The 14,760-nt window shown below is 34.0% G+C and overlaps 3 protein-coding genes across 3 annotated transcripts; 1 reads left to right on the top strand and 2 right to left on the bottom strand.

The window, feature by feature from the left end:
* Positions 1 to 704: 704 nt before the first annotated feature.
* Positions 705 to 3,963, top strand: LOAG_01762 (hypothetical protein; the record flags this gene model as incomplete). The annotated part of the gene is made up of 6 exons (XM_020445838.1): positions 705 to 814; positions 1,028 to 1,296; positions 1,793 to 2,399; positions 2,703 to 2,758; positions 2,874 to 3,038; positions 3,652 to 3,963. The coding sequence occupies exons 1-6, from the start codon at positions 769 to 771 to the stop codon at positions 3,961 to 3,963; spliced, it is 1,455 nt and encodes a 484-aa protein (XP_020303750.1). The 5' UTR covers positions 705 to 768.
* A 2,399-nt stretch (positions 3,964 to 6,362) lies between these two features.
* On the bottom strand, positions 6,363 to 7,813 carry LOAG_01761 (hypothetical protein; the record flags this gene model as incomplete). The annotated part of the gene is made up of 2 exons (XM_003137299.1): positions 6,363 to 7,429; positions 7,585 to 7,813. The coding sequence occupies 2 exons, from the start codon at positions 7,811 to 7,813 to the stop codon at positions 6,363 to 6,365; spliced, it is 1,296 nt and encodes a 431-aa protein (XP_003137347.1).
* Positions 7,814 to 12,565: 4,752 nt separating this feature from the next.
* Positions 12,566 to 14,720, bottom strand: LOAG_01760 (V-type proton ATPase proteolipid subunit). The gene is made up of 3 exons (XM_003137298.2): positions 14,458 to 14,720; positions 13,767 to 13,979; positions 12,566 to 13,368 (listed from the first exon to the last, which is right to left on the bottom strand). The coding sequence occupies exons 1-3, from the start codon at positions 14,677 to 14,679 to the stop codon at positions 13,318 to 13,320; spliced, it is 486 nt and encodes a 161-aa protein (XP_003137346.1). The 5' UTR covers positions 14,680 to 14,720; the 3' UTR covers positions 12,566 to 13,317.
* Positions 14,721 to 14,760: the final 40 nt, after the last annotated feature.

Raw genomic sequence — 14,760 nt, 5'->3', positions numbered from 1 at the left:
ATATATATATATATATATATATATATATATATATATATATATATATATATATATATATATATATAGGGTATATATACATCTGCGCTGTTTTTGAAATCTGTTATGTTATGGAGTTGAAAGGTTGTTATTAGCTGTCTTTGCAATGCCAGCAAAATTTTCAAATTGTAATGAACTGTTTTTCGGCAAAATAAGGTTAATAATTGTTGATTATTCTCGTTAAACTCTCGAGAGTGTTTGTTGGGATTACTTTAATTGTTTGCATTCCATATTTAGAAACCAGTTTTTTTTCAGCTATGTGGAGGATAAAAGCTGGAAATCTGTGGTACTTTTTCACTGGTTGAATATTTTAATCCATTTATAAGTGCATCCATCGTAAGATTGGTATTTTTTACGGCTTTTCTTTACTAGTTGATTATTAAAGTTCTTTTTATTGAAATGCTTGTAGAGACTTCGAAGAAGCTTGTTTTTTTCGTGGTGCGTACTTTTTTTTTGCATGGCACGTGGATTTTTTTCCGTTTTCTGGTTTGCCCAATTTTTTTTCCATTAATGGCGGGATATTTTCGCTTATTTTCATTAATTGACATTCATATGGTTAAGAAGTATTATTTATATCCAGATTTTTAATGTTAATGTGCTGAACTACTTCAGGAATTGCTTTGTTGATTGCTGTTTTGAGGGTTTGTATTGGTAAGTTGCACGGGTCATTGCAGGTTTTTTTCGCTGAAATGGAATCTTAGCAACTATTTACAAATTATTAAAACTGGGCTTATGGCAGCTATTGTTATGGGTCATGTGGAATATACTGATACTAACGGTATGTTTCTCGGAGGGAATGGTGCAGGTGGAATCTTGTTGTCAGCTATTAAAATTACTATTGTGATGATCTTGTTATCAGCTATGTATAGGACTCAGACTTTCTTAAGGGATTCCGCTGTTGTAGACATGCTTTAATTTTTACGAAATCAAGTTGAATGAAAAGTTGTGTAGGGTAGACCTTTTGAGATTTATTGTAAATGTTCAGTTTTAGGTTTTATAATGCAGAATGGCGGCGTTGTTCCGCCGTCACTTCTCCAGGAAAACCGTGTCCCACGTTTCTATAAGGAAGCTATTGCTAAATGCGGTGCTGCAAGCCGATCACAATTACCTAGTACCGCACTTGTGTATAATTTAATGGTCACATCATGTCTACCGCGTCCTGTACTCGGTAATATTTGGTCGTTGGTAAATCGGACCATGCCTGGTCAACTTACACGACAAGAATTCTTCTCATGCTTAGCACTAATTGCACTAACACAGGCAAACTTTTGTTCTTATTGGTTTCACTGTCCTTCCATTCCGGACTACAAAACAAAATATATGTGAACTAAGTGAAGACAGAAGCCTTTCTCACTGCTAATTTGTGATGACGTTTTTAACGTTTTTAGGTGGTGAAACTTATCCTATGCGGAGATATTTCAACTATATGTAGAACAGAGTATTATAATATACAAAAATTTTTTCAGTTTAGTGAGTAAATTATGACTGAAGCAACGAAGGATTGAGCAGAATTTATGTATGTAAGGTGTAATTCTATGTGCTAGTGTATAAGATGTTAATGCAAATAAATGAGGAAAGATAATATAAGTGTATGTGTACAACTGAACACAATTAGCTTTCAAGAACTATTACCTCTTTATCTCTTAAGAATCGCTCAAGAACTTCCTATGTTACTTTGAGCAATTTAATGAAAAACTCTAATTTACATACATTTACGTACATTGTATGCATTACTTTTGACGCAGCCTTTTTCCAGAAAGGCCAACCATTGTCAGCATTGTCAACAATGTCTACACTGCCAATCCCACACTTGCAAGCGTGCGCGCCATTTGATCGACACTTTCCTGATGGCGATATTTTCCAACAGCAGAGATTTCGTCAAGCCGTACAAAAAACTCCTGATTCCTTAGGAGTAGCAGTAAACCTCCAGACAGTGGCAGCAACATCAAGTGCAATATCGCTTCTTGCCGATATCGACTTTTCAGCCAGTAATTCAACCACTTTCACTCAGTCAACGACAGTGTCCGTTACACAGATTTCTGCTTCACAATCACATCCATCAATCAGCTCTGTTAGTACGTCTCATGTGGATAGTACTGCTTTGGAAACTCAAACCCCGATCCCTCTTACTTCAAATCATGTTACAACTAATTTGCATAATCAAGTTCTTTCGAAAGATGTATATCAATCAGCAACCAGTATTTTGCAAAATCTTGAATTATCGGATGAAATTCTGGATGTTGTTCCTAATATGTCGAAATCAAATTCACGAACTCTGCTTTCGGAGACGATTCCTTGTAACGGCAGCATTTCGACAAATATTGATGCGGATAAAACTGTAGGAATTTTAGAGTCAGTACAAAGTACGCCTTTCTTTCTATTCATTTCCTTCATATTATTAACTTTAATTAAATAATTCTTTATTCCCTGTGGCAATGTTCATTTCTGGAGATAGCGACATTATCACCATCAAAAAGTGAAGCAACTAAATACAGAATAAAAGTAGTGGAGGTGTTTCAAAATCATTCATAGCTTGATTACTAAGTTATACACTCTAATTTGCTAAGACCTTTTAATATCCTGCATGCTCCAAATTAATGAAAAGTTTTTTTTGTTACATTAGAAAATGATTGTGGAATTCAGCAGGGAAGAACTTCTGATTTCAGGCTCTGATATTTATGCGACTATGAAACTGACAACCGGTGCGAGTAAAGACAGAGAAGTATGTTTCGTTCGCACAGCTTTTTTTGATTGCTTAGAGTTGAGTTATAAGGAACGAATTCTATACGAAGTAAGCAATTTTATTATTGATAAAGAAATAAAACGATATTTTATAGGAAGAATGCCTTTATGTTTGGCGGCGTTGCATTGAAGAAGCATACATATTGTTAAATGATGCTGACTCATTACTGTCTTGTTCAGCAATGGCACATATTGCAGAAATTGTTCATACCGATCGTGGTGCGAGGTACTTGAATGCACTTTATGAAATCCATGAAATGGTCAGCAATTAGTACTTTTTTACATATATTTAAAAATTGTCGAAGAACAAACAAGTTATCTTATTTATGACCTCTTCAATAAGCTTATCTTAAAGAAGAGTTTAAGCAAAAAAGTTTTTTTTTCTGCTTGCGTAAGTTTATCCTTATAAAGCGGTCTCTCAAGGTGACTTGGGATAGATTTTAGACAATATCAATTACATTAAAGGAGGAATATGAAGTGAAAATGAGAATGTTATACTGTACCGATGGAAAAATCTTTGAATAGTTGACTGTATCCTCCTTTACTTGAACTAAAACTTCCATTGATTTCTGAAATCACAATTCGGTATTTATTATTCCCAATGTAAAATGGTATGGTAATTGTTGAAAGAAATTTCGGGATCAGTTGACAGTTGTTTTTATTTCTGCTTCTTGTTAGTTTTCAAGAATATTCATTTGAGGAATGTGAAGATGAGGACTGGTAAAATTAAATTAATTTTATAAATGTTTTTGAAAATGAATTTTTAAAACAAGTAGATGTTGGTTTCATTATTTCTTCGGTTTGACAGAACAAGCTATAGTATGTGAAGTACTTTGGTTCTAAGAAAATTGTGTTATTGAATCATTTTTGCAGACACTAAGAGTACGGAAAGGAAGAGTAGATAAGCTGATTAAACAGAAAGAACTGCTTGATAAAATCGACAAAATATGGGAACGTCTGAAATGCTTCAAAGAGAAAAGTATTGATAGTGAGGATACAAATCAACTGGCAGAAGCAGTTAACATAACCATTCCCTCAATACCCATTCCCTCATTATGTGGTATTTGCTTGTTATGCGTTCCCCCAGTTTCTAAGCTTGAATTTACTGGTACTATATATCATAGGCAATGTGCTAATTTATGGATTAATCGAATCGATTCGTTTCTACCCAAATTGAAGAAATAAATTTCTTCACCGAAATCTATGTATTTCATTCTAAACTCCACTTTATATGATGAAATGAGTTATATTTAATCACTCAGACGCTCCTTTTCTCATGCCTACCTATTACCAGTGATTAATGAATTTATATCGACCTGTTTTATTTTATTCGAATTAACAAAAGTAGAGAATTCGCTTATTTGTTGTAATATTCTTACGTTGGTTGAAAATGCAGATTTTTTTTTAGAAAATAGTACAGATTGTCTTATGTCAAGAAACTTGATCTGATACGAATGCTTCTGCTTTATTTTAATATTCTACATAGTGCCTTTCAACCGTTTTATCAATTACTGGTATCTTCCGAATTGGTTGAAAAGACCTGTCATAATGTGTACCTTCCTGTTTATCTTTTTCTTCGTCTTTCTGTTTTGCTGATTATCATCATCGATGCAAATTTTCAATTTTGTTAATTTCAGACATTCTTATTTAAAATTTCTATTGCGGGAAAATGTACCTTCCCTTGAAAATTTGCATCGATCCCAAGATGGCAAATGAAAGCAGAAGTAATATTCTGTGTTACATATTTCGCTGTTTACAGTGTCATTGTATTACTCTTATTTGTTTGCAGATAAATGGCTTGTTTAATAGTTTCATTGTCTTTCATTGCGTAATTTTCCTTGTGGAGAGTACAGGGAATGCAGTAGAAATAACTGCTTCACTGCAATATGAGACCATATTTTGATACTCCAAACTATTTTATTTTATTCATATATTGAGACTATATGTGGTAAAGACTAGTGTTTCATTTAATGGTACCGTCCATTTCACTGAAAGTTTCAACATTAATATGAATGAGCAGTGCACGTAATAAACAGTGGAGGTTAAAGAATATCTTGCAACACGTCTGCACAAACGAATCATGAAGGTAGTCTTTCTTTGCAAACTGTTTAACTGTAATAGTAATGGTGTCATCTATAAAGTGGATAAGTACTCCGTCACGATACGAGCAAGTTCTCGACAATTTTTTAAATTTTGATCAGTATTTTCTGACATCTGATCACACTGTGAAACAATACTGTTTTTTAAAAGGATGCAACATCTCGCCTTATACTTGGATACAACATTTTCACCTTACTTAATCTCAGTTGTCTCATATTTTTAGTGTTGAGAAAACTGCAATTATGACAAGTGATGAAGCAGAGTTGGTCAATTATTAATGGTCATAGTGTTTTGTGAAATATGCCAGTTCTTTTAGTTTTTAAGAAAAGAAATGATAACAGAAAGATTTTCAGTTCTTAGCTTATTTTTTTCAGTTTTTCGATAATCTGAAAGAAAGAGAATGAAAAATGCTGGTTGAAGTAAGAAGCATGCTAATTTAGCATAGGATATTTCGTTCTCTTTATTGATCCCAAAAGTAGTTGTATCGGTGTTTGAGGAATTTATTGCATAAATCTCCGCATCTTCAATTATTCCCATCTCTATCCTCTTTCTATTTTCCTTTTTTCCTACTGCTGGATTGCTGTCATTGCGGAAAAGTATTTACGTGAATTAAACTATAAATGTGATGTCACTCCTCTATTGGTATAAAACAGAAACAAAGGACCACCCCCGCTTCCACCTATCGATTTCTCCTCCTTTTATAAGGGGACATGAATAATATTGATGCGTTTCAGAAGAAAGTAGTACATGTCCCATCGATTAGAAGATAAAATATAGACTGACGAAATTACGTCAGTCTAAAGAAGTTGAGCTACCTGAATTACCTATCCATCTCAGCTTCATCTCCAGGTTTGGTCGTGGTATCGAAATAATCTAAACAATTATCCACGAAATCGAATTCGAATTTTCCTAATCTTACTGAAGTTTTTAGTGCACTAAGGCTGCATAAGGATTATTTTAGATTCAATCTCGCAAACAATCAGCAGATATAACAAATATTGAAATATTTTAATGAAGAGCAATATCTTAATTCTCTTAATTATTATACTTGGAATATTTTACTGTAGTTTTACATTCTATGCCTTATGATAAGTCATGCATATCAGTAGACTTTTTTCTTGCATTAAATCAAGATTCGACAAGTGACCTCACAGATTCCTAAATCATCTCATTTGGATGTTTATTTGGTTAACAAAAATGAATACTTCGATTACTTGAAAAAATTGACGATTTATGAAGGACAATAGCTGCAAATATGTACATTAAAAAAATATATCATCGGTATAACATGAAGACTGATAAACTGCCATCACTGCCATCATTTCAAAGATTCTAAAGAATCCCATGAAACTGTCTAACCAGTCTAACCGTGAAACCTGTCTAAATTTCATAGATAGAAATATCTTCAGTAACATTTTTAAATTCCTTTATCTTACATTCAGATGCTTTACTGTATTCTTGGAGATTCGTAGTAATAGCTATGGTTATAAAATTATCTTGTGATCGGCTTTCGAACCCTGAGGTTGCGTGTCGAATGCTATACGACCATTTCCTTGTAGCTGATATGTACTTCCAGGAATCGATTCTGTTATTTTTGGCAACCTGTCTTGCTCTGATCTTGAATCGACTGAAGTTTCTGGTATTGTTTCTCCACCTATAACTTTGTCTTCTGAACTTTTTAGATAATACTCATCCTTCAGTTTGCATTCACGGGCTAATGATGATGATAGCTTTGTGGGAGAAGTACCAGGATCAATGGTCATAGAAATGGGAGAAGCGATGTATAATCCAATGGAAGGAGATGGCTCACGTTTTTCGGATTCTGAATTAATGGAAAGTTCAAGTCCTCTTACATCTTTGTGTTCGGAATTTGATTTAACATACGCTTCGACGTGATTCTTTTTGGAAATGATTGAAAATGTATCCGTCAAGTGATCTTGTCCAGTTAATTTTGGTTGAATGCTTACGTCAATTTCCCTTCTTTCCGATCCCTCATGCAGAATCTGAGTAGTTCCACGTTCTCTCTGATTGTCTACTCCTGACATCTTTGTTTTGTTAACATTTTCTGCAGCTTCTTCCAGTACAATTTTCTCCGCGGGTATCGATCTTGCAGGAAGCAGTCTTATCTCATCTTCAACTGTACTAACAGTCAGAAACTGTCTTATCTCACCAAGTGTTGCTTCTGGTTTAGATTTTTTAACAAGCAGCGCTTTTTCGTTTTCGTTTCCGAATCTGGCAGACGCTGGAGACAATTTCTCCGTCACTTCAGAAAATCCAGTTTTGGCAAATTGCTTTTCTACTTCAGTTTTCTTTCCTTCAGCCTTTTTGCTTTTTAATTGCTTTTCCTTATCAACAATCTTTTTCGCCGATTTCGCTTTATCATTCTGGGCTTCCAGTTTCTTTTTGACAGAATCCATGAATTTCTCACTTCCATCTTTCAACTCATAACTTGTGGACAGTACTCCACATGTACCTTTCCTGGTTACTGTCTCACTTGTCTTTTGGGTGATTCCATCGGTTCGCTTCATCTGAACATTCATTGATGCGCCTACTGAAATTTATCAGCACTTGAAATAATGTGCATTTGATTATGACGATTTGAAATGGATTGAAGATTTAAGTTAACAGGAGTAATGTCGATGAAGGATAATAAATGAACTATTTGACTGAAGAAAAAGGAATGAATAAAGAATGGAAGGGAAGAACCTGTTTTGGAGCGCGGTGTTGGAAAGGTTGGTGTCGTGTAGGATCGTCGTCCAACTTGTGGGTTAATTCTTTCATTATAATACTCTATTGTTGTGCTACTTAAATGGGACAAAATCCGTGGTGTTGACGAGCCAAATGCAAACGTCCCACGCATCCCTCGATCTCCAGAACCTTCCCGACTTCCTGCAAGACGACTTGAATTCAGGGTAGTTTTATTAATGTCTATCATATCTTATTCCATTCTTATTTCTACTCAGCAAGCCAATCAGTACTTTCTACTATCTAAAACGTAAGAATAAATAACGGACTGTCTGTGCTTTCATTATCAACTTATTGCTTATCAATCAGTCAGTATTTATCAACATCTTACTGTATTCAATCACTCCTATTTGTTGCACACATTTTCAGGTCATTACTGCTCGTTTCACCGATCTACCTCACTTTTAATATTTTTCTCCTTATTGCAACTGCTGAAATGGAAGAATGAACCTATTAAGGAAAGGGAAAGAAGGAATCGGAGAGGAGAAATGTCCATAATTGCGCTTATTTGGAATTAGGAAAAAAGGAATCGTCATAACGCCTGGAGTTGGACTTGCATGGATCGACAAAGAGATCCGTTTAAGTTGTGTTTAGGACGTACTTTTTTTTCAAACAACATTTAACATAAGAATTATTTGAAACAGCCTTTGAAATGAGAATCTTTTAAAATTTCAGATTTTTTGATACTCCTGAAATCAAAGTAAAAACAGTATCACTTTCCAAGTAATACTGTTTTTATAAAAAATTATTATGTGTCGTTTAACTCAGTATTCCTTCAGGAAAAGCTGAATTGATGAATATAATTAGCACCATTATTCTCCATAACTTATAAAATAATTAATAACATTACTCTCAATCTATACCTTCAGGTTTATATATTTTTGAATGTGTCAGAGAGTTTTAAAATTTATGCTTGTCTTTCTTTTTTTTTTCCTGCAATAACTATTTAATTTTGAACGAAACAAATTTCCCTTGGCTTAACAAACAGCTAGAAATATTTATGGTTCGTTTTCATAGGTAACCTTTGAAACGCAAATAAATATTTTCCTTTTTTCCCCACTACCGTTACGGACAACTTAACGGAAATTATAATCCAAAGCTTTTTTGAAGTCCGATACGATGATAAGTTTCGACGAAGCACACATAAAATTTTACACTTTTCAGTACTTGTGTCACAAATTTCTACAGCATTATCATCACTCGAACTTTGGTGAGGACATTTCTAAGGAATCTAATTTTTCCTAAAAGCTGGTGCTTGTCATTAATCTATTCTTTCTCTATTTTTTTTTCGTTCTCAATCCTGTGCTGAAGGTCTAGATGATTCTGACTTATTGTATGAACAGCAGTAAGTAGAATTTAGCGATATATCTTTTGACAATATGGAGGTTGCTAAATTCCAAGTTGAATGCATTGATGAAATACAAAAAATATCCAGCTTTTTCGGAAAGGCATCAATCCACAGATATAACTTGTCTCATGATAATACATTACTGCTGATGATGTTCCGGATTTCAACCATACCAAACACATTTTGAAGTGATAAAAACAGTTGCTGAACACATTTGCAGTTAGTATTCATCGATAATCGATTCTACTTGCATGTATGCTCAGAAAATGATAATTAGAAGCAAACCAATTACCAAACCAAGCTTTCTAAGCAGAGTTTTGTTAAATATCGAACAGTCATGAAAAAGGAATAGTACATGGAATAAATGCGTCTAAGAGCGCATATTGAAATGAGATGTAGTTTGCTGAAAATTTTAGGTCTGTAACTTTGCAGAATAAATCTGAAATTCATTATTACACTCCTAATAAACAGACATTTTTAGAAATTGTGAAGAGATCAATAGATTTTTTAAATATTCTAGGACCAAAGCCAATAGTAAAACTTGAAATTTCCAACTTTATCGGACAAAGGGAAGCCTGAATTTCTGCTTCTCTTGATACTGATCATTAGAGATGCTTTAATAAGGTAAAGTTGATTTGGAATGCCTTACAGAAGCAATTAGAATCTTTATCTACTTCACTTTAATTCATTTTAATGAGATTCACTTTAATGTGCCTTTAGTATGAAGCGAAATTGCCGTTTTATTTAAAATCCGACATATATTTTTTTGAAAAACTGACTTTCAATTTTTAGAAAGTAATTAACTTTAATTCGTCAGACAAATTTGGACTGAACAATTTCTTGCGATGTAAGAATGACAACCACTACCTTGGAATTTTCAATCAAACAAAAAAGAATGCAGTATGTCAACCGAAGCAGTGAAAAACAGATTCAATCTAGATGAGAAATAAACCGCAGCCATATGTCCTGGCTAGATGATTCATCTCATATATCAAACCATTTCAGTCGAAGAGTAGTCAATTCATAATGCATGCAAATTACTTATTTTCGAAACTGAAAGGCCTACTTTGTTCCTTACCTGATTGGTTTCGGGTGACAGACCTTGCCTGTCGCATATAATATGACAACGTTAGGTCCTTTGCCCGTTTTACCGGCTTAATTTTTGAATCGTATGTACGTAGCATTGCGGGTACACTATACATGTGAGAGAGGTCACGTGGTGTCGATGATCCAAATACAAATGTTTTTTTTCGCTACGTTCCGTTGTTTTTCTATGATCATTTGGTAAACCACTAGCCATTCTCAGTCAGATTCGAGTCGCACTCGTTGTGGTCTTCCAGATGATGAACAGTTTTCTGACACTTCTGAAATTCAAAAAGCAAAATCTGAAAAGCCTATTTCCACCTTTTTTCGCTTGCTAACATAAATATGAATAAAAAATTTGTTTTGAAAGGTAGCTTGTCATTCTTGCTAAAGTTAACTGGGGATGTTTAAAGCCAACAGATTTTGGGTTGGCCTATAATGAATAATAAATGAAATTAATCAAATAGGTGGCACTTTTTCCTGCAAAAAAGAAATTAAATTTTTTTAAACCAAAGGAATGCGCTTCCCTTGCCTTGCTATGCAGTGTTGGGAGAGTGAAATGGAATGAAATGAAAAGATGAAAAGTGCAAAAGCAACTGCGAATAGAGTTATTGGAAACTTATGGACAAATGAGAAAAGCCTAACTGAGAAAATCCTTGGCCTAGCTGAGGTCGTCGAAATCTGGAAAACTAGAGAACGGTTGTGGAAGGTATATAGTCACGAACTCATTCTATCCTGTTCCTCTATTCTTCCTTTCTTCCTGCTGTTTTTTACTACGATTACTTCCAGCCAAATCTTTATGGAAAAAATGGCTTCCTTAAGTTTCTGTGAAAGCAAGCTTTATTTATTCCTCTTTCTGAACATCCAGTTTACATTTCTCTATTGGGACTGCAAAATCTCCAGAGAAATTCCTTTCAACTTTTTCTTCAATACTTTACGAAAGAAGTTTAGCCAATAATTTAGAAAATGATAGCAAGGCTAGAAAAAAGACATAAATTTGCTTAAGCCAAGAAAGATATTACCGATCTTATCAGTCTCACATCAATAAAAAGCAGAAGTACTGGAATGATTCAAACTACTCATCAGTTTCCTTCTCTTACCTGATCTACTTCACCTCTCTTTGCTAAATCATCTTTTTTATTCGTACATTGATCATTTCAAAAAAAGAAGCAAGTTGCATTCGAAATTTCAATTGTCAACTAAAATTATGCATACGTACACAAATATTCAGTTGAAAATTTCTAAATATGCAACATGGGCTATAAAATAAATAAACAATGCATATTATGAACGAAGTAACATCACCATACACTTAAACCTCATATAGAGACCTTCGATAGGTTTGTGGAACAAAGATTCTTTCCCATAAACTTCTCATTAAAAAGGAAGCAGGGAGCCTAAAACAAATACATTACATGCTGATTATCAGAATTATTCGAAATTTTTTTTGCGACCATTATCATTTCAAGTTTATGGAACGAAAGTGAAACGATTTAAATGAACAGAAATTAGAAGACAATATTTAATTGATTCGACATGACAATTATTTAATTCAATTGATCCGTACTCACTCGACACAATATTTAATTTCGCATTCACAAAACTTAATTTTTAAACAACAGATGGATAAATAAGCAAATAAATGAATAAATAAATAAAAAGCATTTAGCAAAACGCAAAAGGTAGATCTAATGTTTTTTGTGGGTGAATCGTAAACAGAAAGATTTATCCTGCAATAACGACAATGACATGAACAAATGGAAGATAATATTCTGATGAACTCAAGATCACATTAAAAATAATTATGACTGCGAGCAAATGATTGATACTATCTTCTGTAAGAGTGGTTACTGCCAACTAAAATTGTATTCTTCAGTACGTTTACTTCTCGAAAATTTCAGGTTTTTCGGAAGCCATCACACAAAATTCAACATTGAAGAAATCTCAAGACGAAAATACTTTCGCAGACGAAATCCGTCACATAATTAAATTAAATGGAAAGTTCCAGTGGGAAAGCGGAAAGCTGACTAAAAGCTAATAATATCTCACCCTGTACTAAAATTAGGAAGTCGTTAGACAAAAAGGATCATATTGATAATTGAAAAACAGAATCCAAATCACTTGGAGTTTAACGAAACTATGAATTTTCCGCCACACAACTGCTAAATTAATAACACAATCGTCCATACTGCTTTAAGGTTTTCAACGTTAACAAATCACAAACATCAAAACTGAAGATGACCACTACTTTTTTTATTAAATAAAATAGCTGTTCAAGATTAATTCTAGACAAAAATAACGGTGCGCTCAAAAGTCTGAAATCAGAATCCGTGCAACATCTGCAAGGACGAAAGCCGGAAGCGGTGACACGGACGAATCTCGCCTAAACAGTCCTAGAGAAAATATCCTTCGAGTTAGATGAGCATAAAGCACCAACTTGTACATGGCTGTCCAAATACCTGCCCACAACTCCCGCATTCACGAAATCCTTGTTATCAAATGAAAACAATTCGAGGAAATATTTATTTCACAGAAGCTAAAAAACTGGACAGAGTGAACAAGAATCATTTTTATATCATCTAAAAAACGGTTGCTTCTGCTACTTCTAGGCATAAGTTTGATTTAAAACATTAATTAAATAATTTCCACAAAGAAACTGTCATGAAAAAGCGTCTCTTGGAAAAATATTACCGCCGAATACCAAATTTGTTGTGAAAAATTTCACTTCAGGGAAATGCAGAACAAAAACCTAGTCATAGTGTGAGATGAGAAAATAACTTATGATTCTGAATGTAAGATAAAATTGTGGATATAACATTTGAATATCGCCAAATCAGTTGCAGAACAGATCACAAAAATACAAAGTGGAAATCCAGCGGAATCAGCTGATGCGGGAGATAAGCTGGTAGTGAACACAATTCATAAGTAACTTCAGAAAAAAATTGCTACAAACTGATTGCATAGTGATAAGGCCTGTGACTGCAAATTTTGAGGTTTGCAAAAATCAAACTGGAATGGCGATATTGTGAACTCTTTCAAATTTCTGTTAAAAACAAAACTAATCCTTCACAACACGACAAAATGGAAGTGTGAGAAATTGATGACAACGCCTACATAATTATTTTATTCTCAACCAAAGACTTTATGTTTCTAATAGCTAGACGGCCAATTGTAAATTTACAAAGACAGTATTCTCTTGAACAAAAGTAACAATACAGAAAGCGCTTTAAAGAACAAAGCGAAAATACGACAGCTGCAATTTCTTACGACGCTCCCAAAATTAGAGCCACAATCATGCCATATAAACCCAGTACCTGAAATGATTAAAAAGTTGGAAATTAAGGATTGAAGTCTAACAACGAATTTAAAGTGAACGAACAAACTAAAATGCATTAAGAAAAAATCAATCCAACTCTTATTCAGTAACTTCCTTATACAAATTCTACTTTTCTCAAGTTTGTCTTCTGTTAAGAATTCGCGAATAGAAAAACTTCACCTTATTCACACATCAAAATGTGAAATGAGACTTAGCATCTTCGACTGAATGGTAATTTACTCAAAGGTAGCTAATATGACTTTCCTCTTTATTCAGCTAAATTCATTTCATTTAAAACTTCATATACACGAATTAACCAATAAAAAAAAAAAAAAAACTAAATTTTTTGAAAGAGGAGTAATCAAAACTAACACAAATCAATAAAGAGATAACTACCTCAGAGAAGATCAGAATGAGGATCATGCCAACGAAAAGCCGTGGTTGTTGAGCGGTTCCTCTAACTCCCGCATCACCCACAATACCTATAGCATATCCGGCACCAAGGCCACACAGACCACATGTAAGACCGGCAGCCAAATGAGCGAATCCTTTATCTAAAGTGTAACCATCTGAAGCCTTCGTTACTTGGCCTTTCAGTACCACTGCCACCTGCAACACAAATGAAATATACAAATGGAATACATAAATGAAATACACAATGAAATGTATATGAAATATACAGTGGGATATACAACTGCTACAACAATATTGTTAATTTATCGAAATTAAAAAGACCGACTTATGCCTTCTTTTTCGTTTGAATGTTATGATTTGAACATCTCTAAATTCTACAACTAATTATAATTCTCCAATAAATGGAAGAAAATTTCCCTCAAAATCCAAATGAAACTGCTGTAACTGAAACTATTGTACTGATCGAGAGATATGAAATTCAGGAAGTGTACAAACTTACACACAAATAGTTCCAAAAAAGTCATATAAACTCTAAAAAAACTGACATTTCATATAAACTCCATTTTAAAAACTAAATGCTTGATGAAGACCTGTGACTGACTACCGATTTACATGGAGAAGGTAAATAATTAAACAGATCAGTTCATTTTAGAAAACCAAATATAAAACTCACGACTAGACCGTAGATACCAATAATGCCAGCCATAATAACAGGAATAACGGATTTCATGATCAGTTCGGGACGCATCACGCCCATACTCGAGATACCCACAGCTGATTTAGCAGTCCCATAGGCTGCGCCAAGTACGGTGAATATCTGAGCTGATGCTGCTCCCATATATCCAAAAAAGGGCGAATAAGCCGGAGTTTCTGCTGCTGCCAAATCGTACGACATTTCTTTGAGTTTCCCGCTTATTTACCGGAAGAAATCTGAAATAAAAAACCCGCCTTGCTATGAAGAAGTTTCTTCCCAGCA

Source organism: Loa loa, assembly GCF_000183805.2.
Source record: "Loa loa unplaced genomic scaffold supercont3.95, whole genome shotgun sequence".
In the NCBI taxonomy this organism is placed as follows: Eukaryota; Metazoa; Nematoda; class Chromadorea; order Rhabditida; family Onchocercidae; genus Loa; species Loa loa.
This window is presented reverse-complemented; position numbering and strand designations above follow the sequence as displayed.